The following is a 25910-nucleotide window of genomic DNA, read 5'->3' on the forward strand; positions in this document are numbered from 1 at the left end:
AGACTGTGTCCAGTCTTCATTGAGCATTCATTTTCCTAACTCCCTCCAGGATGCTGAGCTCCCCAGCGTGGCAGTGGGAAGCCAGGACTGTTCTTCTACTTGTCAGTAGCCATGAACTATTGATCACCAGTTGGAGGGGTGGGAAGAGGATAAGAGCAGCATCTTGGTGGCAGGCACAATAGATGGCATCTTGAACAGGAGCACTTCTGCTAAGAGGTGAGGATGTGCTGCTGCAACATTTTGTTGCAGGATCCACCTACCATTCTGGCCCACTGTGCAGGGGCGGACTACAATCTTTCAAATTTCATCGGTGCCCTGTGCAAAGCCAAAATCCAGTGCCCCCTTGCCTATTGTCTTCCATTCTGCTCAATTCACTATGGCATAGTTGCTATGCTCTGCAGCGCCCCCAAGGCTCAGCACCCAGTGTGGAGGAACTGGTCCCGCTGCCCTAATTCTGCCTCTGCACTGTGTAGTGCATTGCTGGGAAGATAATGTATGCAAACCTTTTAAGTGTGCCCTATTAATATTAATACGATATTGTGGCCAGGATCTAAACTTGGTCCCAGACCAACTTGGTCCCTACACACGTCGGGCACTCAAGCCTTCTCCACCCCCATCCCTGGGCCACATAGCAAACCACTTTTGAAATGGAAGCCCGGATCCCCACTGGGCTCAAGCAACAAGCCCTTAGGCATGAGTAAAGGACTGCTTTCTATCCCTGTGCGTGATAAACAGGGTATTCCATAAAAATAAATAAATAAATTGTCTAGTAGCACCTTAGAGGCCAACTAAGTTTGTTCTTGGTATGAGCTTTCGTGTGCATGCACACTTCTTAGTTCAAGATGTTCTATAACAGTGGTGCGGGACCAGTGGCCCTCCAGGCCTCTGTATCTGGCCCTTGGGACTCTTCCCAGGCCACATGCAACCTCCCTAAGCCTCCAGAAACGCTCTCCATCCTCCTCACCTGCTTTTGCCTGGCTGGATCTCACCCCTTACCGTGCACAGACTGCACCTGTTGCTCCGCCCACTTTCGCCTCTGGCCCTGCCCTCTGCCGGCATGTGGCCCGCGGCAGGTTACCCGGGAGGGAATGCGGCCCTCGGGCTGGAAGGAGGGGGAAAGGGCTCTCCATCCACCCCGCCCCTGTCTTTTGGGATTCCTTCCCCGCCAATCGGGCGGGAGAAAGAGGCGGGTCCGACCGAGCCAGCCTCCCTCCCTCGCTCCGCGGGCGCCGCCGGCCGCTGCGGCTCCGGGTGGCCCGCCGTGCGCTCTTCTTCTCCCTGCGCCGCTTCGCGAGGGCGCCAGAGGGGGCTGCAGCGCTGCTGCTGCGTGCGCCGGGCGCCCGTCCATCCGTCCCTGTTCGCAGCAGCAGCAGCAGCAGCGAGGAGAAGCGGCGCTTGCCTGCCTGCCCGCCTGCCCGGCCGCCGCTCCTGCGCAACGCCCTCCCTCACGCCGCCCGAGGCGCAGCGGGCGCCTCCCTCGCCTCGCCTCTCCCCGCCCCGCCGGGCTGCCCTAGGCTCCGCCTGCCCGGCTCGCTGCCTGCCACTCGCCTCGGGAGCCCGGGCTGCTGCTGCTGCTGCTGGTAGTCCCTCTGTTACTCGATCGCCTTCCCAGCGGGGGAAAGAAGGCAAGGCAGCAGCCGCCGGTGGTGCCAGTGCCGCCGCCGCCCGTGCGCCCTCGCGCTCCGCCGCCGCCGTCCTCCTCCTCTCCCTCCGCCGCCGAGCCCAGCAGGTATATGGATAGAAGCTCGTTGCTGCAGCTCATCCAGGAGCAGGTGAGCCGGGCGGGATGAGGCGCCGTTTCCACGGCAGCGTCGCTGCCGGCAGGCTCCCTTTGGCATGGGGGGAAGGAGGGGCGTCGGGGAGGTGGCAGTGGCATCTCGTGGAAGGGAGGGGGGGTCGCAGCTGGGCGAACAGGTTGCAGGCCCCCGGAAAAGCGGCTCCTCCGGCTGCTGGTGTGGGGTCGGCGGGCACTGTGCCAGCCCCCCCCCCCCGCCTTGGCATCGCTTTGGCCGGGCCACGTGTGGCTGTGCCAACCAGGAGATACTCCAGCTTCAAGGTGCTGGAGGGAGGGAAGGAAGGAGATGGGCAGGCATGGGCGGGGTGAGTACTAGGAGGGTGGCAGGGGCCCATTTAGATGGTGGTGGGTTATTTCAGGATGGAGCCATGAGGGATTTGCCTGGAATTTTCATTATTATTATTTATTTGGTGGGGTGGGAGATATAGACAGGTGTTGCCCCACTGCCAGCTTTTCAGACCTGTGGTCTTCCTATTGGCATTTATTGTGTTGCTCCGTGACCCAGAGGTCACCTAATGTGAAAACCTGCAGCACCATGCATTCAAACCACTCTCTTGCCACTTTAGCAGTCATGGCTTCCCCTAAAGAATCCTGGGAGCTGCAGTTTGTTATGGGCGCTGGGAACCGTAGTTCTGCATGTGGTCTCCTAACAACCCTCAGCACCCTTAATGAACTACAATTCCTAGGATATTTTTGTGGTGGGGAAACATAACTGTTTAAAGTGGTCTGAGAGTGTGTTAAATGCACGGTGTAGATATGACCTCCAGCACTGTCCGCCGCTGATCCAGAGAGCATATAGAGCCAGGCTTCATGGGCTGAATCACTGCTGCTGGTGGGCAACCCGTCTTTGCTGTTGCCTTTGGTCCTTGCCCCATGCCTATCCAGCCTAAAAGTCTGAGACCAAGGAAGAACTGGCGTGGGTTTGTACTGAAAAATAGATGGGGTGCTCATTTATTTATTCATTATTGCATTTATATCCCACCTTTTCTTAAAGGAGCTCAAGGTTGTGTGTGTAGTCCTTCCCTCTTCCCATTTTATCCTCACAATAACTGCAAGGTAGGTTAGGCCAAGAGACAGTGCCTAGCACAAAATTGCTCAGGATGAGTGCAGATTTGAGACTTGGTCCCTCAGGTTCTGCTCTGGTGCTGTAAGCACTACACCACACAGCCACTGACATGGCTGAAGCAGTATGCCTGGCAGAGGGACTAAAATGTGTTTGCAGCATGACAGGATCTGTGGATTCCCCAGTGATGGAATCAGGGCTCAGTGGGACCACTGCCCTTTTGGGTACCATAGAATCATAGAAGTGTAGAGTTTGAAGGGACCACGAGGGTCATCTAGTCCAACCCCTTGCAACACAGGAATCTCTTTCCCATCATAGAATTAGAACCCACAATCTTGAGAGTAAGAGTCTCGTGCTGTACTGACTGAGCTATCCACAGTCTTATCCTTTGGTGACTTTGCAAGGAACTCAACGCCTTGTCTTCAGAACCTACATGGCATATTTCATTTTGTCAAAGTGTCCATTTGTTTGGCTGTCTGTGAAGGAGCCCTTCATTAAGAACTGCCGGGATCTGCTGTTGTTCCTGAGCTGAGCGCTGGCATAGCGGTCTGGCTCAAAGCAGCAACTGCAAAGCCCCTGCTTCAAATGGCACCTTGGCTAAGAGTTCAGTTGGTGGGCTAAGGAGTTGCCATGCTGTCAGTCTCAGCGCCTTCCGTCGGCAGCATGGGGACATGGGTACCACTAGCCCGTTTCACAGGACTGTTGTAAGTGTTGCCGAGATAACAGATGTGAAATGCTTGCGTGCTGTTGTAGAGCGGAGAGCTGTTCCGCTCTGATCCTTCTTATGAGCTTTCCGTAGGAATGTGGTTGGCCACTGTGAGAACAGGATGCTGGGCTGGATGGAACCTTGGTCTGATCCAGCAGGCTCCTCTTGTGATCTTATTGACAGCCCTTTGTAATATTGTTATGGGACTGGATTCAATCTCAATGTGAACAAGTGGCCTTGACAAGGTGGTGAAAACTGGAGTATGTTGTTAACTGCTTCTGGACCAGAAGACGAGCCCCAGATTTTATATTAGTTGGGCAGCATACTATGACCCGCAAACACACATGAGCTGCATTAGCCAGACCCTCAGCCCATCTGGCTTAGTATTGCCTACACTGACTAGCAGCAGCTCTCCAACCCCTACCCAGAAATCGAACCAGATGCCTTCTGGGGGCAAGGCAGATGCTCACCATTCAGCTACAGCAGGGCTTCCCTTAAAAAAGCTCAACAACTCTGGTCAGTCCAATGGGTAGATCACTGCCAGTTATTTTATAGTGCTTGTAGATTGCAGTCTCTCGGAAGTTGGACAGCCCTGAGCTACAGTCTTTATCCATTAACTGGAGAGCAACATGGCTAGGGCTTCACGCCATCATTAAGGTGAGAGTCACATAGAACTCTGGAAGGCAAATTCCAATCTTTGCTATAGGATACAGTAGTTGGGACTGCAGATCCTATGCTTACTTGCTTGGGTGTAAGAAGTGCAGAATTTAGTGAGACTTCTGTGGAAGCATCCATAGGATTGCACAATAAGAATGGCAGGCCTAAGCACTGTTGAACCAAGTTGATTGGGGCTTATTTCCCTAGTAGGTTTAGAATTATAACTTATAACAGCTCTTCCTCGGTATTCCCAACTGTGAAATGGGAACAGTACAGTATGTGTACACGGACACCACATCACTCTTATGCGAACAAATAAAACAAAATTAGAAATGCAACTGACTCAGCTGATTGAATACAGCTTTGTTCCCTGGTTTATTCAATCACAGGGGCTGATGCGAGGGGAGGAATGAGCTTGCCCTATTCTCCTTCCTATGAAGATAACTTACTGCATGCCCTGCCTGGGCTCAGTCCTCTCAAAGCACACTTTTGGGGGGGGGGAAGGAAGTTTTGTGTTAGCACAGAACTCCATGAAGCTTGGTATTTAATCTAAGGGGACAGCAGCTAACTTCTGGCCCTCTAGATGTTGTCAGACTCCTATTCCCATCAGCCCCAGCCAGCATGGCCAATGATCAGGAGTGCTGGGTGTTGATCTCTAACGTCTGGAGGGACACAAAGATTAACTGATGTGCCTGACTCACACATGAAGTTATGTGTGGTGAAAGGGAGCGGGTGAACTTCTTGTAGGAGTTATAGTGAGTTATAGTGAGTCAGAGCACAGGTCCATACAGCTTACTATTGCCCACACTGACCGGCAGCGCCTCTCCAGCAGGAGTCTGAACAACATGCCTGTGAACTGCGATGCAGGAACGTGCGTGGCTGTACTTGCAAGTTTCGTGTAAGTTACTTTGTGGTTAGCATGCGCTGGGCGATGCTGTGCCGGGGCAAGGCAGAGAGGAAAGAGCAGCTGGCTACAACAGGGGCCGCTGACTAGCTGTATAATATGCTGACCTAAATAATCCACATGAACGGCTTCCACTATCCCCCAGTGACCTCCCAAGGGAGAGAGGAAAAGCAGCTGCTAGGAGCAGTGGGGCTTTAATCGTCAGCATCCCGGAATTTACTCTGCGTTAGGGTAGCCCCTCCAGGATCAAGAGAAGACCCTGCAGCAGGGTCAGTGCCTAAGCGGGAGATTCAGGAGTGCTGACATCAGCTCGTCCTTCTCATGTTTCGTTCCATGCTGTAATGCAGGGACACGGAAGCCTTTTTTTTTTTAAGCCTTGGGGCTGCATCTCCTACTGGGCAACCTTGGTGGGAGGGGACATGCCAGCGGTGGGCAGGGCCTGGGGGCAAAACTGGGTGGAGCCACAAATGCAAATTTTGAAGGAATTTCAATTTTACCTGTGTAAAGGAGGCTGGTTTCTACAGACACACACATCCTCTTGATCCTCCAAAGCAAGAGGCATTATCAGAATTCAAGGACACTTTCCAGCCAGGCAAAAACACTCTAGCAGGGTGCAAAGTGAGGGGTGTGGCTTGAGGAAAGAGGGTGTGTCTGATGAGTGGGTGGGGCCTCCAAAAGGTTCTGTGTGTCTATAAGTGGGTGTGGCCTGGGGGAAGGGTGTCTGCCTGGAGAGGGGTGTGGCTTAGGGAAGAGGGGTGTGGCTCACAGGTGGTTGTGGGGAACTCGGGTTTGGCTTGGAGAGAGAGAGGCCTGGCAGTCTGCATTTGGCCCTCATCTTTGAGGCACCCCCAACTGTACTATAAGGTATTTCCTTCCCACTTTCTCCATTGAGTGAAAACCTTCCAAAGTGGCTAACACTATAACCTTAAAAACAAACAGCCTTCAACAACATGGCAAGGAAGCCGAGCAGCAAGACTGTAGTGGCAGCAGTTGCAGGCGACTTAAAAGCAAACAAACCCTAAAGGCATAAATGCAGAATTAATGAAACAGCAGGCACTGAATACAGCAGCAGCTTACAATCCCTGAAGGTGTGGGTTTTTGGTTTGTTTGTTTTTTTTAAAAAAAGTTCTGTTGGGTTCAGTAGAAACAGTAATGCTCAATTGCTTGGGCAAAGAAGAGTCAGGGGATGCTGTCCAAGTGCTGAACCAGTGGGGATGCAATAATGGACTGGATGAGGCCCAAGAAGCTGCAGCTGAATCCTGACAAGGTGGAGGCGCTGTGGATTCTAGGTCTGGGAAGTGAGCCCAGGGCTTGCTCGGGTTATGCTCCCTCTAAGAGAGAAAGTGCATGGAGTTGTAAGACCTACTCAGACTTTTGGCCATTGGCCCATCACTTTTCCAGCCTCGAAAAGCCTGTTCGTTTTTCAAAGTGGATTTGATATGACGGAGCGCTTTTAACCCATTTTAATTGTGCAAACCTACATTTTTGGTTGCACCCGAATCCCTCTAGCAAAATAGTCTGGAAGGCCACCTAAGATGCAATGGATTCTCCCCCACCCCCTTGCTAAATGCTCCACCACGAGACAGCACAACCCAGCAAGTCACAAGAGGGACCGATTCTTGTTTGCGGTGTGGGGAAGGCACGGCTTGCAATGCATGTAGCAAAATGAAGGGTGGTTCTTAGCTTGGGGCAACCTCCGTCCCCAGAGCATGTTTTTGTCCCTGGCAACATATTTCCAGGTATTGACAGCCACATCTTTGGCATGGCTGTAGTTCAAACGCCCTTGCATGCTGCTGGACCCTGAAAACTACTAGTAGCTGACTTTCACCAGCCAGGACTTGCTGGGAGATGGGCAGGTGAGGCAGAGTGCTTTCCTGCTACTCAAACCTGATGACATTTCTCTCTGTGTGTTCCTCCTTCCCTCCCGCCCCAAGCATTCTCTGTCCTGCCCATTCCTCAATGACATTGCCAGCTTGTTCTCTTTTCTGTGCCCTCTCTTCCCCGGGGGAATAAAATGGCAAAGACAATGTAATGTGCAGAATGATTTTGTTTTACTAGCTCTGCCACATGCTTGGAACCGTGGGCACTTTGGATGCCCTGGGCAGGGTTTTCAAGGGGTGCTTTTCTTTCTGGCAAACCTTCCACCTTAGATTATTTTGTGTGTGTATTCCCCCGCTCCCACCGACAGAACAAAATAGCAATATAGACTAACCCACTTTATTATATATATATATATATATTATATGGTATAAGCTTCTGTGGATTCAAGTCTGCTTCATCAGATGTGTCAGTCTGGGGGTGACCATGGGTCACTTCTAAACCTATGGTCCTGTATCTGTGAGGTTAGAATCTATAAGGGGAACTCTGCTGAACCAGTCAGACTGGATTCTTTGTAAGATAATGGTGTGAACTGGCCAGCTAAGTGCTGCCATTTACATGTCGAAGGAGGTCAACTGGGCACCACAGTTCAAGAAGGATACTGACAAGCTGGAACATGTCCAGAGGAGGGCAACCAAAATGGTCAAAGGCCTGGAAACGATGCCTTATGAGGAACGGCTTAGGGAGCTGGGTATGTTTAGCCTGGAGAAGAGAAGGTTAAGGGGTGACATGATAGCCATGTTCAAATATATAAAAGGATGCCATATAGAGGAAGGTGAAAGGTTGTTTTCTGCTGCTCTAGAGAAGCGGACACGGAGCAATGGATTCAAACTACAAGAAAGAAGATTCCACCTAAACATTAGGAAGAAGTTCCTGACAGTAAGAGCTGTTCAGCAGTGGAATTTGCTACCAAGGAGTGTGGTGGAGTCTCCTTCTTTGGAGGTCTTTAAGCAGAGGCTTGACAGCCATATGTCAAGAATGCTTTGATGGTGTTTCCTGCTTGGCAGGGGGTTGGACTGGATGGCCCTTGTGGTCTCTTCCAACTCTATGATTCTATGAGGTTACCCTGTTGCCTTGGGACAAGTGGCTGGGCCTTTTCCCACCTCATCTGGCTGGATGCCATAGGAGGGATAAAAATATGCCAAGAAAGCTGTGTGTGTGTGTGTGTACATGCGTGCGCACTAGGGTGATGACTTTTTCATTTTTTCCCTCAAAAATTATTTCCTGTAGCACAAATGGATGAACTTTTGCCTATTAATGACTAAAATGTGGTATATTCCATTGAAATATTTAAAAAGCTTACGCACAAACCGTTTTTAATTTTTTTGTATGCTGTTTTACCATTTCATAAAACGGTATTAACAATTCTATATATATTTCATATCAAATTTGGACACAACACCACATTCCACAATGGGGAGTGCAACATAGGATATACAAATGTCACACCTGCACGAAGTAAAAACCCCTTTTTGGGACCTCAAAACTCAGCCAGCAGACCCTGCCGGACATCCTGGGAAAAGAACCTACAGGAGAGGTAGCAAAACATAGTGGCGTCTATACTGTTACCATTCTTAAGGAAATCAGCCCTGAGTGCTCACTGGAAGGACAGATCGTGAAGCTGAGGCTCCAATACTTTGGCCACCTCATGAGAAGAGAAGAATCCTTGGAAAAGACCCTGATGTTGGGAAAGATGGAGGGCACTAGGAGAAGGGGATGACAGAGGACGAGATGGTTGGACAGTGTTCTTGAAGCTACGAATATGAGTTTGACCAAACTGCGGGAGGCAGTGGAAGACAGGAGTGCCTGGCGTGCTATGGTCCATGGGGTCACGAAGAGTCGGACACGACTAAACGACTAAACAACAACAACAACATACTGTTACCGCAGCTTAAAAAAGCTTCCTTGTGTGTTTGATGACCCTATATAACGTTGTAGATATGTGACTCTAAAGCTTGGGTTTAATTTTATATCTGCTTACAGTGACTTCAGAAATGGTCAAAAAACTGATAAATAAAATTTTAAAAATCATTTTGTGCGTGAGGTTTTTTTTTAAATCAAATCTCTTTGAAAGTAAGATTTTATCTAATCTTTAATGAAAGCTCATCAAATTATGATACAGGGAAATGAGGTTGTAAAAAAGTCATCACCCTAGCGCGTACATTTTTGGCTGATGCTAGAAGCTGTAGACACAGAGGCTTGTCTTGCTCTGTGCTGAACCCAACGCTATGGCTTGGGGATCTCCCTGGGAACAATGGCGAGGTAAGATCTGTTGGAGTGCTCATGCTGTGAGCCCCTCTGTCCCATGCTCATGTTACATATATGTTACATATAAAAGGGACCCCTGACCATTAGGTCCAGTCGTGACCGACTCTGGGGTTGCGCGCTCATCTCGCATTATTGGCCGAGGGAGCCGGCGTACAGCTTCCGGGTCATGTGGCCAGCATGACAAAGCCGCTTCTGGCAAACCAGAGCAGCACATGGAAACACCGTTTACCTTCCCGCTGTAGCGGTTCCTATTTATCTACTTGCATTTTGACGTGCTTTAGAACTGCTAGGTTGGCAGGAGCTGGGACCAAGCAACGGGAGCTCACCCCGTCACAGGGATTCAAACCGCCGACCTTCTGATCAGCAAGCCCTAGGCTCAGTGGTTTAACCACAGCGCCACCTGGGTCCCTATATGTTACATATATATGTAGGTAAATTATATACCCCAAAGACAACACAGACTCCTCTGACCTTGACTCCAAGGGATCCAAGCCCTGGGCAAGTGTGGGAATCTCTGGAGTCTCTTACTCCTCAGAGATTGGGGTGCGCATGACAGCCTGTTTCCCTAAACTCTCTCTCTCGTTCAACAGTTCTTGACATTCCTGAAGATGGCCTTACAAGTGGAAAATAGTCCTTTCCAGATACAAAAATAGCCACACATCTCAGGGTGGGTTAGTCACGTTGATTAGCAGAAATGCCTTTGGGAGACTATAATGGCCCCCAGAGAGACTTTCAGTCATGTCGCCACAGTGTCCTACTTTGCAGCAGACAGTCCTCTTATCGGAAGGGCCGCCCAGTCTAAGTTTAGTTTAAAGAACCTTAAGAAAGGAGAGCAGGAGGGGCTGCGAAGTTGCCCATTGACGGTTTGAGCATGTGGATAGCAGACTGAGCCATCGGGCACACAGCTCACCTGGTCACAGTCTTCTCCACAAATTACACTACTCTTGTAAAAATGTGCATCTGTACATATATGTTAGCTGCTCTGATTAGCGCAAGAAAATTTTATACAACCTTTTTTTTTCTTTTATGGATATGCATTTTCTCTTTTTTTGGGGGGGGTGCCTAAGCAGATAGGTAAAGGTAAAGGGACCCCTGACCATTAGGTCCAGGCGTGACCCGACTCTGAGGTTGCACGCTCATCTCGCATTATTGGCCGAGGGAGCCGGCGTACAGCTTCCGGGTCATGTGGCCAGCATGACAAAGCTGCTTCTGGCGAACCAGAGCAACACACAGAAACGCCGTTTACCTTCCCACTGTAGCGGTTCCTATTTATCTACTTGCATTTTGACGTGCTTTCGAACTGTGGCGCTGTGGTTAAACCACTGAGCCTAGGGCTTGCTGATCAGAAGGTCGGCGGTTCGAATCCCTGTGACGGGGTGAGCTCCCGTTGCTTGGTCCCAGCTCCTGCCAACCTAAGCAGATAGATACCATTAAAAACAACAAATAAATGAAGCTGAGATTCTCATGAAATGCTGAAGGGGGAAATCAATTTGGGTTTGAACACTGCATATGAGGCAGGCTGCTTAATTTTGAGGAGTGAGTTGACCTGTGCTTGGAAACCTTTTGGAAACCAACTACATGTTTAGATCTACTGGAGCCGGCTCATGAAGTCATAGCTTCGGTTAGCAGTGCTAGTCCTGGTTCCCAGTGTAGTGCTGGGAATGCTCCTTGCCTGGAATCCTGGAGAGCCTCTACCAGTCAGTCGTAGACAGTTCTGTGCTAGATGGACCCATGGTCTGATTTGGTATGAGGCAGCTTCCTACGTCCCCCAGAATGTTATCTCCTGTTTGGTAATTTTCAAATGCAAATGGAAGATGGTCAGGAGAGATTTTTGGCACAGCATTACTCAACAAAAAGCTGTTTATTGAGCTGTTTGTTAAAATAATTATTTGGCTTATTGTTGCAACAGGCACTTTCTGCTGTTGTGTTAATGTCTTGGATGGAAGACGGGTTGTAGTGTGTGTGTGTGTGTGTGAAAATCCAAGTTGTGCATTCTCAAATCCCCCCCCCCACCATGCAGATAAGCCAAGTTGATTATATTTATGTTGAATAATAGATTCATTAGGCTACAGAGTACGGTTGAGGACACAGTGGTCTGTTTTTTAAGGGCACGTGAAGGAGGAATGCATTTCAAAGTGTGTTAGGGCAATCAAATTTATTTTTGCACATCCTTAAGATTTCATCTCCTTGCACTTTCACCACCTCCACCTCCCTTGGGGTCCCTTCCAACTCTACAATTCTGTGAGTCTATGAACACTCGGATGCACTGCTTACTGGTTCCATGCCTGCCTGCCTGCCTGCCTGCCTGCCTGCCTGCCTGCCTGCCTGCCTGCCTGCCTGCCTTTTACCTGTGGATCACTGCTACTTACTGAATCAGCCAAGGAGCTATGCAGAAGCCAGATTTACACCTGGTTCAGTGTATCCCCTACTTACCTTCAAAGTTCTGGATAGCAAAATTGCTCCGGTCACAGGCTTGAAAGTGTCACAACCAAGCCCCATGGTCAGCATGGTGTAGTGGTTAGTGTGTTGGACTAGAAACTGGGAGACCAGGGTTCAAACCCCCACTCAGTCATGAAGCCAGTCAAAGGGTGCATTCAAGTGTGGGGTATATTGCCTTAGTTTTCTTGATTATAATGCTGCAGCTTCTGTCCCATTTTCTAATGCCCCTTTCATATTGCAGTAGCTGCTGCATCATGGAACTGTGGCTTTTTGACCGATATACCAGCCTGTCACTCTAAATTTCATTCACGGCAAGTAAGCACGTTGTGACATAGAAAAAACGAACACCAGTGAACACCACAGCTGACCTCCACCCTTTCTGCATGTGTCTACTTCTGTTCCCCCATGATTGCCCCTTGAAAATGGCAGGGAAGAACTCTATGCTAGTATAGCACCCCAAAATTCTGTCACTTTACTTCCACAATTTCCCGGGTCAAGGGAACTGCAAACGGATTTTTTCTGGAATCAAGTAACACAAAAATGAGCTCTAAACATGCACAGTAGTCCGTTAGTTTTCCCAAAGTGACTTCTACATGGTGTGAAAGTTCAAATGTAATGCAGAACAGGGAAACGTCAGGAAAACAAACTAAACTGCCTTGCGAATACAGCCACAGCCTCGGCCTATAACTTACCTTGCAGGGTTGTTGTGCAGAAGGTGGGAAACAATGTACATTGCCCTGAGTTCCTTGGAGGGAAGGAGGGATATAAATGCAATAATTTAAAAAATGGCTAGGAACTTGAGGTTGTCAGGGGGTGGGCACTAACCAACCAGCAATAATTTAGGGATACAGAATTCTTCATCCAGTATCAAATTCTGTCCTTGCGCAGAAAAAAACAGCCCTTCTGAGATGGATCACCCCTCTTGATTTCCAGCTTATTCGTTGTAGCTAATGCCCAGTGCTGATTCTTCAACAGCTTGATCCTGAAAACACTGGTTTCATTGGCGTGGAGACCTTTGCCAGCCTGGTACACAGCCATGAACTGCCTCTGGATCCTGCAAAACTGGAGATGCTGGTGGCATTGGCACAGAGCAACGACGAGGGACAGATCTGCTATCAGGAGCTGGTAGACCTGGTCAGTGGCGTGAGTACTGGCGGCCACCGTAGTGGTGGCTGCAACAGCACCTGTGATACTGCAGGATTTCCGACCTGCACCTCTTAAGATAAAATAAGAATCAGTAAGCAAGTTTCACACAAAACATTAATTAGAAAGAGCAATAAAAGCAGACTTTTTGTAGGTAAGCTTCTTTGAGCAAAGAAAGCTGTAGGATGAAGGTGCCTGTCTACCATCCCAAGCACTGGACATAACAAATGCTCCCTGAAAAGGATGGTTTGCAAATTGAAGCCCACTGGGTGGGCCTTGGGCCAGTCACAGTCTCTCAGCCTAACTCGCCTCACAGGGTTGTTGCGAGGGCAAAATAGGGAAGAAGAGAACCAATGTTGGCCAACAGGAGCTCCTTGGAGGAAAGGTGCAATATAAAGACAATAAGTAAATATAAATATAAAACTTCATGCCTCTCTTTTCCACTCGAATGTGCTTTCCCTGCCTGCCTGCCTGGCTTGAGCAGGAATGCAAAATGTTTTGCCAAATTTTGAAGCCAGTAAGATTTTGTAGAAGTCAGACATAGGCTGTTTCTATCCTCCAAGGAGCTGGAGGCGGCACATGCGCTGATCTCCCTCTCCATCACAACAACCTTGCGAGGTAGGTTAGGCTGAGAGATAGTGACTGGCCCAAGGTGACCCCTATAGGGGGTTCCTATAGGGGTGGAAGGGTTCACTGGAGAAAAACCCAGTAGATGTAGAATCTCCCCCTCCTGTAATCTTGGGTAGCGAAGGGGGAGGGAGAGTCCAATTAAAGGGATAATATCCAATTCTCTTCTTTTCTTCCTAAGTTCTTTGTTAAAAAGCATTTAGGCTGCACCAGCTATCCAGTTCTGAATACTTAATAGTCAATAATTTCTCCTTAATTGGCTCAGCTGAGTGCCAAGATGGTAAGGCAAGGAGGAAGGCATTAGTAGGCAGGCTCCGTCTGCACACCGTGTGACCTGCAATTCAATTCCCGAATGCAGCACATCTCCCTGAGCAAGGTCTTTTGGTGCTCATCATCCAGCCCCAAAGGACTGAGTGAGCTTGCCCTTAAGCACCAAGGGAAGCAGGCGGGAGGTCAAGCCCCACAGTGCCCCCTGCTGGCCAAACGTGGGGTCTCCCTCCCTTAAGCCAGTCCGCTGTCCATTTAGCTGGGAAGCAGGAGTAAAACTCTCGGCAGCCACCTTTTCTTTTACTTAAGAGCCAGTGTCTCCTCGTTCGAATATCTCCTGTAACTATGAACTCACCAGGCTAGCCTTTCTCCCTGAGCCTCAGCTCCCCATCTGTGACAAAAGGGTGTTAGGACTGACCTACCTAACCAGGGGTATTTGTAAGTCTGTTTTCAATGCTTGCTGCCAGTTTTTCATAGTACTTATCTGGGATATATTTGCAAGGCAAGGTTAGCAGCTGACTGGAGGCTTTAAGCAGTGCTGAGAAAGGGCAATGCTACAGAGCATCATTTACATCCCCAATCTTGTCTGCAAGTTGGTGCCTCTGTCTGCAGATGAGTCCTTGGGTCCCCAGAGGATGGGGGCTTCAACTCCCCTCATCCCTGCCCATTGGCTAAGCTGACTGGGGGGTGGGGGTGGCGAGAGCTGGAGCCTGGGGGGCTGGTTCGTCCCGAGAGCTCCAGGGAGCGGTTCTCCTGCCTCTTTGCATGACGTGGCCCCTCTCTGCAGATCAGCAGCAAGCGGTCGAGCAGCTTCAAGCGAGCCATCGCCAACGGGCAGAGGGCTCTTCCCCGCGATGGACTCCTGGACGAGACGGGCCTGGGCTTCTACAAGCGCTTTGTGCGCTACGTGGCCTACGAGATCCTTCCCTGCGAGATGGACCGGAGGTGGTACTTCTATCAGCACCGCACCTGCCCCCCTCCGGTTTTCATGGCAGTCGTCACACTGACCCAGGTGGGCGGAGAGGTGACCTGCTGTGCGCCCGAGGGCTAGTGGAGGGCGCCCTCCCCTGAGGGGGAAGAGTCGACCCATTGTTAACTTTTAAAACTTTTAAAGAAAGCTCCTGTGGGAGATGCCAGATTCTGCGGCTGGGGGAATTCTCCTTGTATGTGTGTACCTGTGTTTTGATCATATGTATAAAAAGAATTCCTGCTGATACAAAACAAAATGCTGCCATTGGATCCCATTTATTCCGCAGTTGTGGCAGTTTTGCACAACTTATTCTGCTTCGCCACTCATGGGTGGAGGGCGGGCTGCAGAAGGTGCTGAACTCCAACAATTTCTGCGTCCCCCAACCATTTGGACATCTGAGATTTGACTAGGCATTGCCCCCACCCTGTTTCTTTCCTGCAGTCATATATTTGCAACCCTGAGGACCACCATATTGCTTTGGGGTTGTTGTTGTTGTTTTAAAAAAGGAGAAGAATTCAGTGCTTTGTGTGGCTTTTTCTGGTCTCCTGTTCATTCCCAGCCTAGACACAACCTGTTTAAGGCATTTTCAGCTATTTTCTTGAGGACTAGGGACATAGGAAGGGAAAGCAGCTTTATCAACTTTATCTCTGAGTGTTGCCAAGGTGCTGGACAGCCTCACACCCATTTGGACACCATAGTAGATCATCCTAAATAACCTCTCCCCCCCCCCCGCATCCTGTTTCTATTAGATCATTGTATTCCTCTGCTATGGGGCCCGGCTGAACAAGTGGGTCCTGCAGACATACCACCCTGAGTACATGAAGAGCCCCCTCGTGTACCACCCGGGGCACCGCGCTCGTGCCTGGAGGTTCCTCACCTACATGTTCATGCATGTGGGGTAAGTGTCTGCCTTGTCTTCCTCTCGTTGCTTCCAGCAGAGCAGGGGTCGGGAACCTCAGGCCTAGGGGCCAAATACAGCCCTCCAAGCCTCCCTGTTTGTCTCTCGGAACTCTCTGCAGGCCACGCCCCTCACCAGCCCTGCTCCACCCCCTCCTTGAGTTTTTCTGCCTGGCTGGAATGTGTCCCCGAACTCTGATCGTGCCTCTCGAGTGCTAGGATGGAGGCTAGAGGGGAGTGAGTCAGTCAGTGTAGGAACTAGCCTACTGCGTAAAAGGTGGAATTTGCATTTGGTGCTCTGCCCACCCTTGGCATGTGGCCCCCAGAAGGTTATCTGGTTTGGCAGCACGGCCCTCGAGCTGAGAAAGATTCCCTGGATGGGAGATGCTCAAGTGAGCAAGCTGACTCCGTATTTCTGCAATGTGCGTACAAATGGGGGGAGGTGTCTATGGGGAGGAGGCACCAGCCCACTGCAGCTGCAGGTTAGCTCAGTCAGTACAGCATGAGACAGTTAATCTCAGGGTCGTGGGTTTGAGCCCCACGTTGGGCAAAAAGATTCCCGCATTGCAGGGGGTTGGACTAAATGGTCCTCGTGGTTCCTTCCAACTCTACAATCCTGTGAGATTCCTCTGGGTTATGGAGGCAGCAGGAGAGGCTCCTTCGTTTGGGCAAACAAAACCTAGAGAGAACTTTAAAACAGGAGATGACGTTTGGGCCTGAGAGCTTCCGAGACCTGAGAAGATCACAGGGTTTGGGGAGGAAGCAACACTGCAAGTTTCTAGCTCTCATCGTTTCTGGCAAGGTGAGCTGAATGTTGTCTGTCCCCTCCTGGGATTCTTGGCTGCTGAGCTGCTACCTTTCTGTGTCTTTCCAGGTTGGAGCAGTTGGGCTTCAATGCCCTCCTGCAGCTGATGATCGGGGTACCCCTAGAGATGGTCCACGGCATCCTTCGTATCAGCTTCCTCTACCTCGCAGGAGTTCTGGCAGGTGAGGGAGCACGGCTCGCTCCTCCCCACTCTTCTCTAAATCTGTTAGCCCTTAAGCCCAGGGTGGGGGGAAGACGTTTCAGCCTGAGGGCCACATTCCCTGATGGGCGACCTTCCAGGGGCCTTGCACCAGGGGTAGGAGGGGCAAGAGGCAAAAGTGGGTGGGGCCACAAGGGCACCTTTTGCCTTGTGTACACCCCTGTCTCTATCTTCCATCATCCAAATTCACATTCCAGGCTGGGGCACATTCCAGCCAGGCCAGGACCCTCTGGGAGTTGTTCAGCGCAGCCAGAGGGGGGTGGGGCCTGGGGAGAGTTCTGAGGGCCAGGTAGAGAGGCCTGGAGGGCCACACTCAGTCCTCAAGCCTGAGGATCCCCAGAGTGGCTTAACAGCCATTCTCTCTTCCTAGAGAACTGTGGGTATTGTAGCTCTGTGAGGGGAACACAGGAGTCTCCTAACAACTCTCAACCCCTTTAACGAACTACAGTTCCCAGGATATTTGGGGAGAAAGCCATACATAAGTGGGATGATACTGCTTTACACGTAGGGTGCAGAGGAGGCCTTAAATTGTGGCGCAGCAGCACACAACACACCCACCCATTGTTGGGGTTTCACTTTGGTTCCATCTCTTTTCCTTCAAGACAGTTTATAAACAGCGCTCTGTGAACCAAGGTTCTGTCTCTGGGGTGTCTAAATCCCTAAAAATTGAGACTGTCTCCCCTGGCTGTAGATCTCTCTCTCTCGCTCTTTCACACACACACACACACACACACACACACACACACACACACAGAGAGAGAGAGAGAGAGAGATCCCTGCATTATTGCACATTGTCTCTGCTGGAGAGCCCAATCTGACCAAATCCCATTATGGTCCCTGTCCAGGACGGCTGGGGGGGAAAGAGGTGTCAGGCTCTAAATTACGGTGCTTTGGGAGAGTATTTATTGGCTGCCACTGCAAGCTTGTTTGCTTTATTTATTTATTTATTTATTTATTTATTTATTTATTTATTTATTTATTTGCTTGCTGGCTGAGCCTCTGGGCTATTAGAGCAGCTGCTGGAATTACTCACCCATCCATGTCTTTTTGGGAGAGGCGGGGTGGTGGTGGTGAAAGGGAGAGCGAAATGGAGGGCAAACAATTCCTCATCAGTCGCCACCTCTCCTCTCCCAAGCTGCTGTCTCAGCAAAGTACATCTGGGGAGGGAGGGAAGGAGGAAAATCTGCCGGGCTGCCCTCAGTGTGCTCTGGGGGAAAGCATTTCACAGCTTCCTAAGGCCTGTCCAGGGGAGGCTGGTATTGTCTCCCCTCCACAAACCCAAGAGAGGGTTGGTGGGTTTCAGATCTTCAGGGAGAACCCATTTGGGATTGTTTAAATATGCCAGACTTTTGTTGTTCCCCTTCTTCCATTCTTTGTCTTTGTCAACCTAGGGAACCCCCAGATGTTTTGGACTTCAATTCCCATCAGCCCCAGCCAGCATTGCCAAGGGATGATGGGAGTTGCAGTCTGGGGGGGGGGTGTATCACATTGCTGACCCTGTCTGGGTCATATTCACACCATATGTTGAAAATACCCTTATACCATTTTAACAGGTGTGGCTCTCTCCCCCAAGTATTATGGGAACTGTAGTTTCTAAAGCGTTCTGAGATAACAGTTAGGAGAACTGTTCCCATGATTCTTTGGGGATAGTCCCGACTGTTCAGGTGTTTAAAGTGTGGGGTGCGAAAGGATTTAATGCTGGAGAAGGCAGTCCTTCAAGAAGAACCAGTGTGGTGTAATGGCTAGAGGGCTGGGCGATGACCTGGGAGACCAGAGTTTGAATCCCCACTCAGCCATGAAGCTCTAGCGGTGTTACCTCGAGGCAGACGCCATCTCTCAGCCTAACCTACCTCACAGGGTTGTTGTGAGGACGAAGTGGGGAGAAGAACTGTGTACACTACCTTGAGTTCTTTGGGAGAAAAGGTGGTATATAAATATAATAAATAAAATGAAGAACGCCTTGAGGCTTGGACCGGCAAGGGTCTAGCAGGGAGAGGACCATGGGTGTCGATCATTTACTGAGGGGTGTCCGGACTACATTTTTGCTGGCAAATAAATGCATGTCAAGTTGCTGAGGCAATGAAAAATCCTTTTGTTTGTGGTGCCCCTGACCAGCTCCATCCTATTTCTCGCCCCTATTTCCCTTTCAGGTTCCCTAACCGTCTCCATCACAGACATGAGGGCACCTTTGGTTGGAGGTTCGGGGGGAGTATATGCTCTCTGCTCCGCTCACCTGGCCAACGTTGTCATGGTGAGTGTGATGCCACTTTGAACTGAATGGGGGGGGGGACTTGATGGGCGCTTGGTGGCCTTCAATATGGTGATTCTGTGGTGGGATCTTCAACAAAATGTTGCCATGCCATATGGCTCCTGGGTTCTAGCCAGTCAGACCCCTCAGGAATACTCCATTCCATTATCGCCTTTCCTCTTTGTTTTCTGAGAAGAGGTTCTGTTTACTGTATTTCTCACTTTCCTTAGCAGACATTCTGCACTCTGTGGCCACTGAGCATGCTCAGTCCTCATTGAGCTGTGGTGTTTTCTTTGGCAGGCACCCCCAAACTGCGGCCCTCCAGATGTTTTGGCCTACAACTCCCATGACCCCTAGTTAACAGGGCCAGTGGTCAGGGATGATGGGAACTGTAGTCCAAAACATCTGGAGGGCCGAAGTTTTGGGGGTGCCCGCTCTATGGTTTCTTTTCTGAAACGAATTGTACTTCTTCATGCCTTGGTATTTCGCCAGATGTGGTGATACCTGCCTCTTGTCCCCCGGTCTTGGCTAGACAAATAAAAAAATATTATTTTAATTATATTAAAAGTATATCCCACACTTCATCCAAGGATCGCGGGGGGGCGGGGGGCGGGCATGAGTATTTATTTAAACCTTGCTGGGCATGAGTATTTATTTAGCCATTTGTAAGATATCCACCCTGCCATTTAACTAAATGATCCTCACAACAGAACCCCCAAACCCAAACATCTCATCCCTCTTTAGCTCCCCCACCCAGGTAAACAAGCGGAGACAGAGTGTGCTCCTCCTCAGACCTACATTCCTGGGAGAGCTGGCTGGTGTAACTGGGTGCTGTTTCTGGCAGCGAGCATGGAAGCCCGCAGCTGCTCCTTCTCTGACCGATGGCTGGGGCCTGGCTGGCCTTCCCCTTGCTGTCACCTTCTTCCTGGGAGGTGGGTCATTCAGCCTCACGGTGCCCTTGGACAATGGCAGAGGCCCAAGTGTGCTTCCCTTGAGCAGTGTTGTTCCAGGGCAAACCAGTGAAGAAGAATTTCAGGGTCAGGTTGAAAGCTCCTGGAGTTGTAAATATTGGTGGACGTGATACCGTTTCACTTTATGTTAGATCTGGTCGACCGCTGCGAGAACAGACCGCAGGACATCCGTTGGCCTGATCCTGCAGGCTCTTCTTATGGAAGGGGTGTGATGAGAAAGTTTCTCGGGAAAAGCTGTGGGCAGAAATAGCTCTAATTCTGTTTCTCTCTCCGTAGAACTGGGCAGGGATGCGTTGCCCTTACAAGCTGCTCCGCATGGTGTTAGCCCTGGTGTGCAGTAAGTATATTGGTCTCTCCTTGTTGAGACTTCCATGGTGCGGGGAGGAGGCATACCTGCCAAGTTCCTCTCTGAAAAATAAGGGACCGGACCGGAAGTAGCATACCGGAAGTAGCGCAGCGGCCATTTTGGAACAGGGCGGAGCATGCTCAGAAGTGACTTTTGATGCTGCTGTGCCCAGTTCCAAAATGGCCGCCACACCAGAAGTCGTGCTGCAGCCATTTTGGAACTGGGCAGAGCAGCATCAAAAGTCGCTTCGGAGCATGCTCCGCCCAGTTATAAAATGGCCGCCGCGCCAGAATAAACCGGGGAAAAACAAAAAAATCTGTTTTTTCGGCTGGGGACAGCTGGAAAAACGGGGGTTTCCCGGGGAAAACTGGAGACTTGGCAGCTATGGGAGGAGGCAGGCCTTTCCTCCTGCATCCCTGACCCCATGTGTGAAACCCTAATTAAACACTGTGCAAGGGCCCAGATCCAGGCTGGGTCAGCCCCAGATTACCCTGACTTGGATTGGGCCCAATAAAACCCTGAAACTGCTCGGGAGGGGGACCAGCACATCTCTAATATAAATGTTATTTGTACATACCAAAGGAGGGGAGGGGCAATGACAGAGAGACATGCCTCAAAGGGACTAGAAGCTTGGGACTGGAGCTGTTTTGATCTTCCGCCTCTCTCTTTCTCCTTGCAGTGAGCTCTGAGGTGGGCCGTGCTGTTTGGCTGCGTTTCTCTCCCCCCTTACCCTCCTCGGGCCCCCAGCCCAGCTTCATGGCCCACCTGGCAGGGGCGATTGTGGGCATCAGCATGGGCCTGACCATCCTCCGCAGCTACGAGGAGAACCTCCAGGACCAGTGCGGCTGGTGGGTGGTGCTCCTCTCCTACGCCACCTTCCTGGTCTTTGCCGTCTTCTGGAACATCTTCGCCTACGACCTCCTAGGGGCACAGATCCCGCCTCCCCCGTAGCAATCCCCTCCCACTTCCCGGTCCCAGTTCTCTCTGCAACACCCGCCCTGGAAGTGCCAAAAACTGCAGACATCGCCGGAGAGAAAGGGAGGGGGCTGACCTGGCGCGCAGGAGCGCAGGAGCCCAGAGACCGCGCCGCGTCTCCGAAGCGATGCGTCAAGCCGGATGCCAAAAACAAGATTACCAAGGACCCGTGCTAGGCTCCTGCGGGAAGAGGCCGGAGGGCAATTGGGGCAATCTGTGACCCAGGAACGAACAAACTGCCGCCCCTTCCCCTATAATTCCCTCCGTGTCCACCCCCACCTGCAGAATAGGTGCTCAGCTCCAAAGAGGGGTTGGGGGAGATCCCTTAGCAACCGTGTTCTCAGAGATCCCCTTATAGGCATGAGAGTCTATGTATTCTTTTGGGGGAGGGAGGGTTGTTGGGTTGGTACCTCTGTACCTGTGTCTATTCCAGAGTTTTGTGTTCCTCCGGCAGAGCTGCGTCTGTGATGATGGATGCAGCTGCATCCGATGCCTTCAGATCATTCCTCATGCTCTTGAGTTGCTGGGTTTGTTGGCTTGTTTGCTTTGTAACCTCCTTTGTTCCCTTGCTTTGGAATTGGTTTTTCTGCGAGCTCCTTGGGTAACACCCGTGTGCTTCAGGTTGTTTTTTTTTACCGGGGAGGGGCTGAGATGGGGGTGAGTGGGTGGGTTTCGCCCTTTTTTTGGCCTGGGAGCCCTTCCATCTAACGTGGTTGGAGGTCCGGTTTTGGGATGCTTCTGTAGGGAAGGAGGGAAATACAGCATCCTCCCATCGCTCAGTGTTGGATGATGTGGTTTGCAGGCAAAAGGTCCCAGTTCAATCCCTCCAAGGATGGCCCCGTCTCGGACCGTGGAGAGGCGCTGTCAATCAGTATATAGTCAACATTGAGCTAGATGGTCTGACTTTGTATACAGAGCAGCTTCCTATGCTCCTGTGAGAGAGTGTGCACACCAATGCACACCAGAGTGCAGGTCTGCGTGTATTATTATGAAACAATCAAGGGTCAAAGCAGCTTCCTATGTTTCTATAAATGTGTCTACTCTGCGCTGAGCATTCTCTGGCCTTAAAGCAGATTCCCAGATGGAACTCTAGGCCCAAAGATCTCTGCAAAGTCCACAGGGTTCAGGCAGCTTCCTTCTCCTGCCTCTTTCTTCCATCACCATGCCCTCTGCCCCCCCTTGTACAAGTATTGCCAAGGTGCCCATTTGGTCCCGACGGAACAGTGACTGAGCAATCAGTCCTGTGCAGGTCCACAGGTTTCCAGAAGCTGGTTTCTAGAGCAGGGGTTGGTCTAGATCAGGGACAGCCGACTTCTGGATTCTCAGGAGTGTGTGTATGTGTGCGCGCGCAGGGAAGGTGCGGAGTTCTGTGCTGTAGTTGGTAGTTGGGAAGCTAGGCTAGGAAGTATATTTTGCCATGAAGTCCGATCACCTGAATGGGTGGATTGGCTCTTAAAATAGCAAATGCACTTGGTGGGTGGGGGGGAGGAGAGCTCCACGTAAAACCCAAAGAGAGAGAAAGCAAGCATGGTCTGTCTTGTGCCATACCTTTGAACAAAATTTTCCGTTTTCTTAAATGAGCATGAACAGTCTTGGCTTAAGACACGGGAAGGCCACATGGAGCCTGGATAAATTTGCTTGAGGAGGTCAGCTGCGCCCTCCAGATGGCCAGTCAACTCATCCTTGGCCTAGATTGATCTTCCGATCCTTTATGAGGACCTTTGACAGTGTTCAACTGTACTGGGGACTGAAGCGGGGAGCCAGCCCAGGTGGGAGAGTGGAGCTCTTAGTCTTCTGCCCAGGCTGAGATGGAACCCTCCCCCTCCCCCTTTATAGGCAGCTTTTGCCAAGGGTGCTCCAGCAGGAATCCTCCAAATGGGACGGGCTTGGTGAAAACCCTCGGTGGAACCCTCCACACCTCAAGGCCAGCTAATGGGCTCCACCCTCCTTCTGCTAAGGCCTGGAAGGGTTCCTGGGTGTTTTAATTTTAAAACTTTCCAGCTGGCTTCAAAACGTGCCTTCCTGTCGCAAGGGGTGCCATTTGGGAAGTGAGTTTATTTCGTTTTTGCGCTGTGGGAACCGTAGATCTAGTCTGGCACGTGGCCTGTGACTGCACCCCAGATCTTGCTGTACCAGGCTGCTGAAATTGTTCCATCCCGCCACGAATGGAAAGTCTTCAGAGAGATGAAGTCTATAGATGGACAGGCAGGGGTGAGCATGCAATAGGGGGCAGAATTTCTGGGGGTGGGGGGAAAGAGCTTGCTACAAGTAAATGCACTACCCAGATCTGAAGTCTGATTTGAAGGGGGGGGGAGAATTATGAATAAATATTTTGCACACCATCTGCCAGTCTTTCTCGTCTCTCCTTCCAGAGTTCCCCCTCATTTTCTCATGGGCTTAAGGTGCTTTCCATAAGGAGATTGCAGAAGGAGGAAATCAAAGGGGAGAGAGGTGTGTATATATATATATATATATATATATATATATATATATATATATATATATATATATATATTGATTTCTTCCTCCTGCAATCTCCTTATGGTTTTGTGTGTGTGTGTTTATATTTTATACCTCCTGCAAAATAGCAGCAGCCTGAAGACAACCCTTTTGAGATGAGAAAAGTAACAAGGAAATGGATTGAAGCGTGTGGGATGAATGAATGGGAAGGTATGCAAATGCCCACACAAGCAAATCCCTATGACTGTTCCCTGGCCATATCCACACCATACATTTAAAGCACTACGGTGCCCGCTTTGGAACAGCTGTGCTACCCCAAATAATTTTGGGAGCTAAAAAAGCCAATGCAATTCTGGGCTGCATCAATAGGAGTATAGCATCTAGATCAAGGGAAGTAAGAGTACCACTGTATTCTGCTCTGGTCAGACCTCACCTGGAGTACTGTGTCCAGTTCTGGGCACCACAGTTCAAGAAGGATAGTGACAAGCTGGAACGTATCCAGAAGAGGGCAACCAAAATGGTCAAAGGCCTGGAAACGATGCCTTATGAGGAACGGCTTAGGGCAGGGGTTCCCAACAAAATTTTCTCGAGGACCCCTCATCGAGCCACTATTGTGACAAGGACCCCCATTAATTCCTAATCCTAAAATTAAAAAGTGAGAGCCAAATTAAGAGTCTTTTTATATTTTATATTTATATGTTTTTTACAGTTACAACAGAGTACTCCATCAGTATACAGTTAGTTTTACTTGTCAGTTATTATTGACATAAGTTAAATCTGTCCTTTGAGTCCATTATTTCTGAAATATTAGGTTCCAAACTTGAAACTTTCACTCTGAAATCTGACCGCATGTCGAGCAGATTCCTATATTTGTTTTTCATGAAACACATGGAAGAAAATGCTTGCTTTGTTTACAAACACTACTGTTTTGCAAAGAGGCAGCGCGCGCCAGGGAGGAGGGAGGGGAATGGAGAAGACAGGGTACCTGCGCAGTAGCGCACAAAAGAAGCCGACGCGCAAAGCATCTTGGGGAGGTGAGCGTTAGTAGAATGCGCGCGCTGCCTCTTTGCAAAACAGTAGTGTTTGTAAAGCGCCACCTAACGGCATACAGCAGAACTACTGCCTCTATCTAATTCTAGTTTTGCGCTAGACTCTGCTCATGCAGGAAGCGGCCAAAACAAAAAATCTGTTATCATACGAAATATATTTTTTATTCTAATAGCATCTTGCGGACCCCTCTGGCATAGCTCGCGGACCCCTGGGGGTCCCCGGACCACCTGTTGGGAACCACTGGCTTAGGGAGCTGGGTATGTTTAGCCTGGAGAAGAGAAGATTAAGGGGTGATATGATAGCCATGTTCAAATATATAAAAGGATGTCATATAGAAGAGGGTGAAAGGTTGTTTTCTGCTGCTCCAGAGAAGCGATGGATTCAAACTACAAGAAAGAAGATTCCACCTAAACATTAGGAAGAACTTCCTGACAGTAAGAGCTGTTCGGCAGTGGAATTTGCTACCAAGGAGTGTGGTGGAGTCTCCTTCTTTGGAGGTCTTTAAGCAGAGGCTTGACAGGCATATGTCAGGAATGCTTTGGTGGTGTTTCCTGCTTGGCAGGGGGTTGGACTGGATGGCCCTTGTGGTCTCTTCCAACTCTATGATCCTATGATTTTAGTATGTTAAGGATGCTGAGAGTCGTTAGGATACCCCTATTCCCTCCACAGAACTACAGTTCCCAGAGTGGTTTAACAGTCAGTCCCTCTTCACAGCGAGCTCTGGGAATTGTAGTTCTGTAAGAGGAGCAGTCATCTCCTAACGACTCTCAGCACCTTTAAGAAACTTCAGTTCCCGGGCTGCTTTCGGGGAAGCTCTGACTGTTTGACATGACATTGCAGTCCTTTAAATATATGGTGTAAATATGGCCATTTGTTGTACAAACTTGCCACAAACAAATCAGGACAATCGCTCAGCGAAAATCGGATATAATTTGACGTCCGTGTCATCTTTGTGCAAGCAATGGGTGAATGCTCAATAAACAGGTGACCCAGAAGAGCCCTTAGATAGCTTTGTCTCTAGGAAGCAGTGCAGAAGAGAATTCTTGGATAGCAACATTTTTTTTCAGCCCATCATGATTCCAGGGAAGTATCCAAACTGAACTGAATGGCAGTCCCTCTGCGCCAAAAGCCACTCCAGGTCCCATTAGCTTTCTTAATTTCAGCAATATTAATTTAGTCTGTGTGGGGGGGATTTCATTTTTGTTGTGGCCATCATTAAAC

General features: G+C 49.9%; 1 protein-coding gene across 1 annotated transcript; it reads left to right on the plus strand.

Annotated features, from left to right (window-relative positions):
- Positions 1 to 1356: 1356 nt before the first annotated feature.
- RHBDL1 (rhomboid like 1) lies at positions 1357 to 23523 on the plus strand. The gene is made up of 8 exons (XM_060282477.2): positions 1357 to 1772; positions 12686 to 12844; positions 14535 to 14759; positions 15467 to 15615; positions 16489 to 16601; positions 18790 to 18890; positions 20135 to 20195; positions 20884 to 23523. The coding sequence occupies exons 1-8, from the start codon at positions 1734 to 1736 to the stop codon at positions 21153 to 21155; spliced, it is 1119 nt and encodes a 372-aa protein (XP_060138460.2). The 5' UTR covers positions 1357 to 1733; the 3' UTR covers positions 21156 to 23523.
- The last annotated feature ends 2387 nt before the right edge of the window (positions 23524 to 25910 follow it).

This window comes from Zootoca vivipara, chromosome 13 (assembly GCF_965207765.1).
Source record: "Zootoca vivipara chromosome 13, rZooViv2.hap1.1, whole genome shotgun sequence".
NCBI lineage: Eukaryota > Metazoa > Chordata > Lepidosauria > Squamata > Lacertidae > Zootoca > Zootoca vivipara.

Excerpts from the sequence above, each read along its gene's own strand:
- RHBDL1 (XM_060282477.2), top strand. The coding sequence starts at position 1,734 with ATGGATAGAAGCTCGTTGCTGCAGCTCATCCAGGAGCAG. Across the intron at positions 14,760-15,466 it reads CAGTCGTCACACTGACCCAG|ATCATTGTATTCCTCTGCTA; the intron begins GTGGGCGGAGAG and ends TGTTTCTATTAG. Across the intron at positions 16,602-18,789 it reads CCTCGCAGGAGTTCTGGCAG|GTTCCCTAACCGTCTCCATC; the intron begins GTGAGGGAGCAC and ends TTTCCCTTTCAG.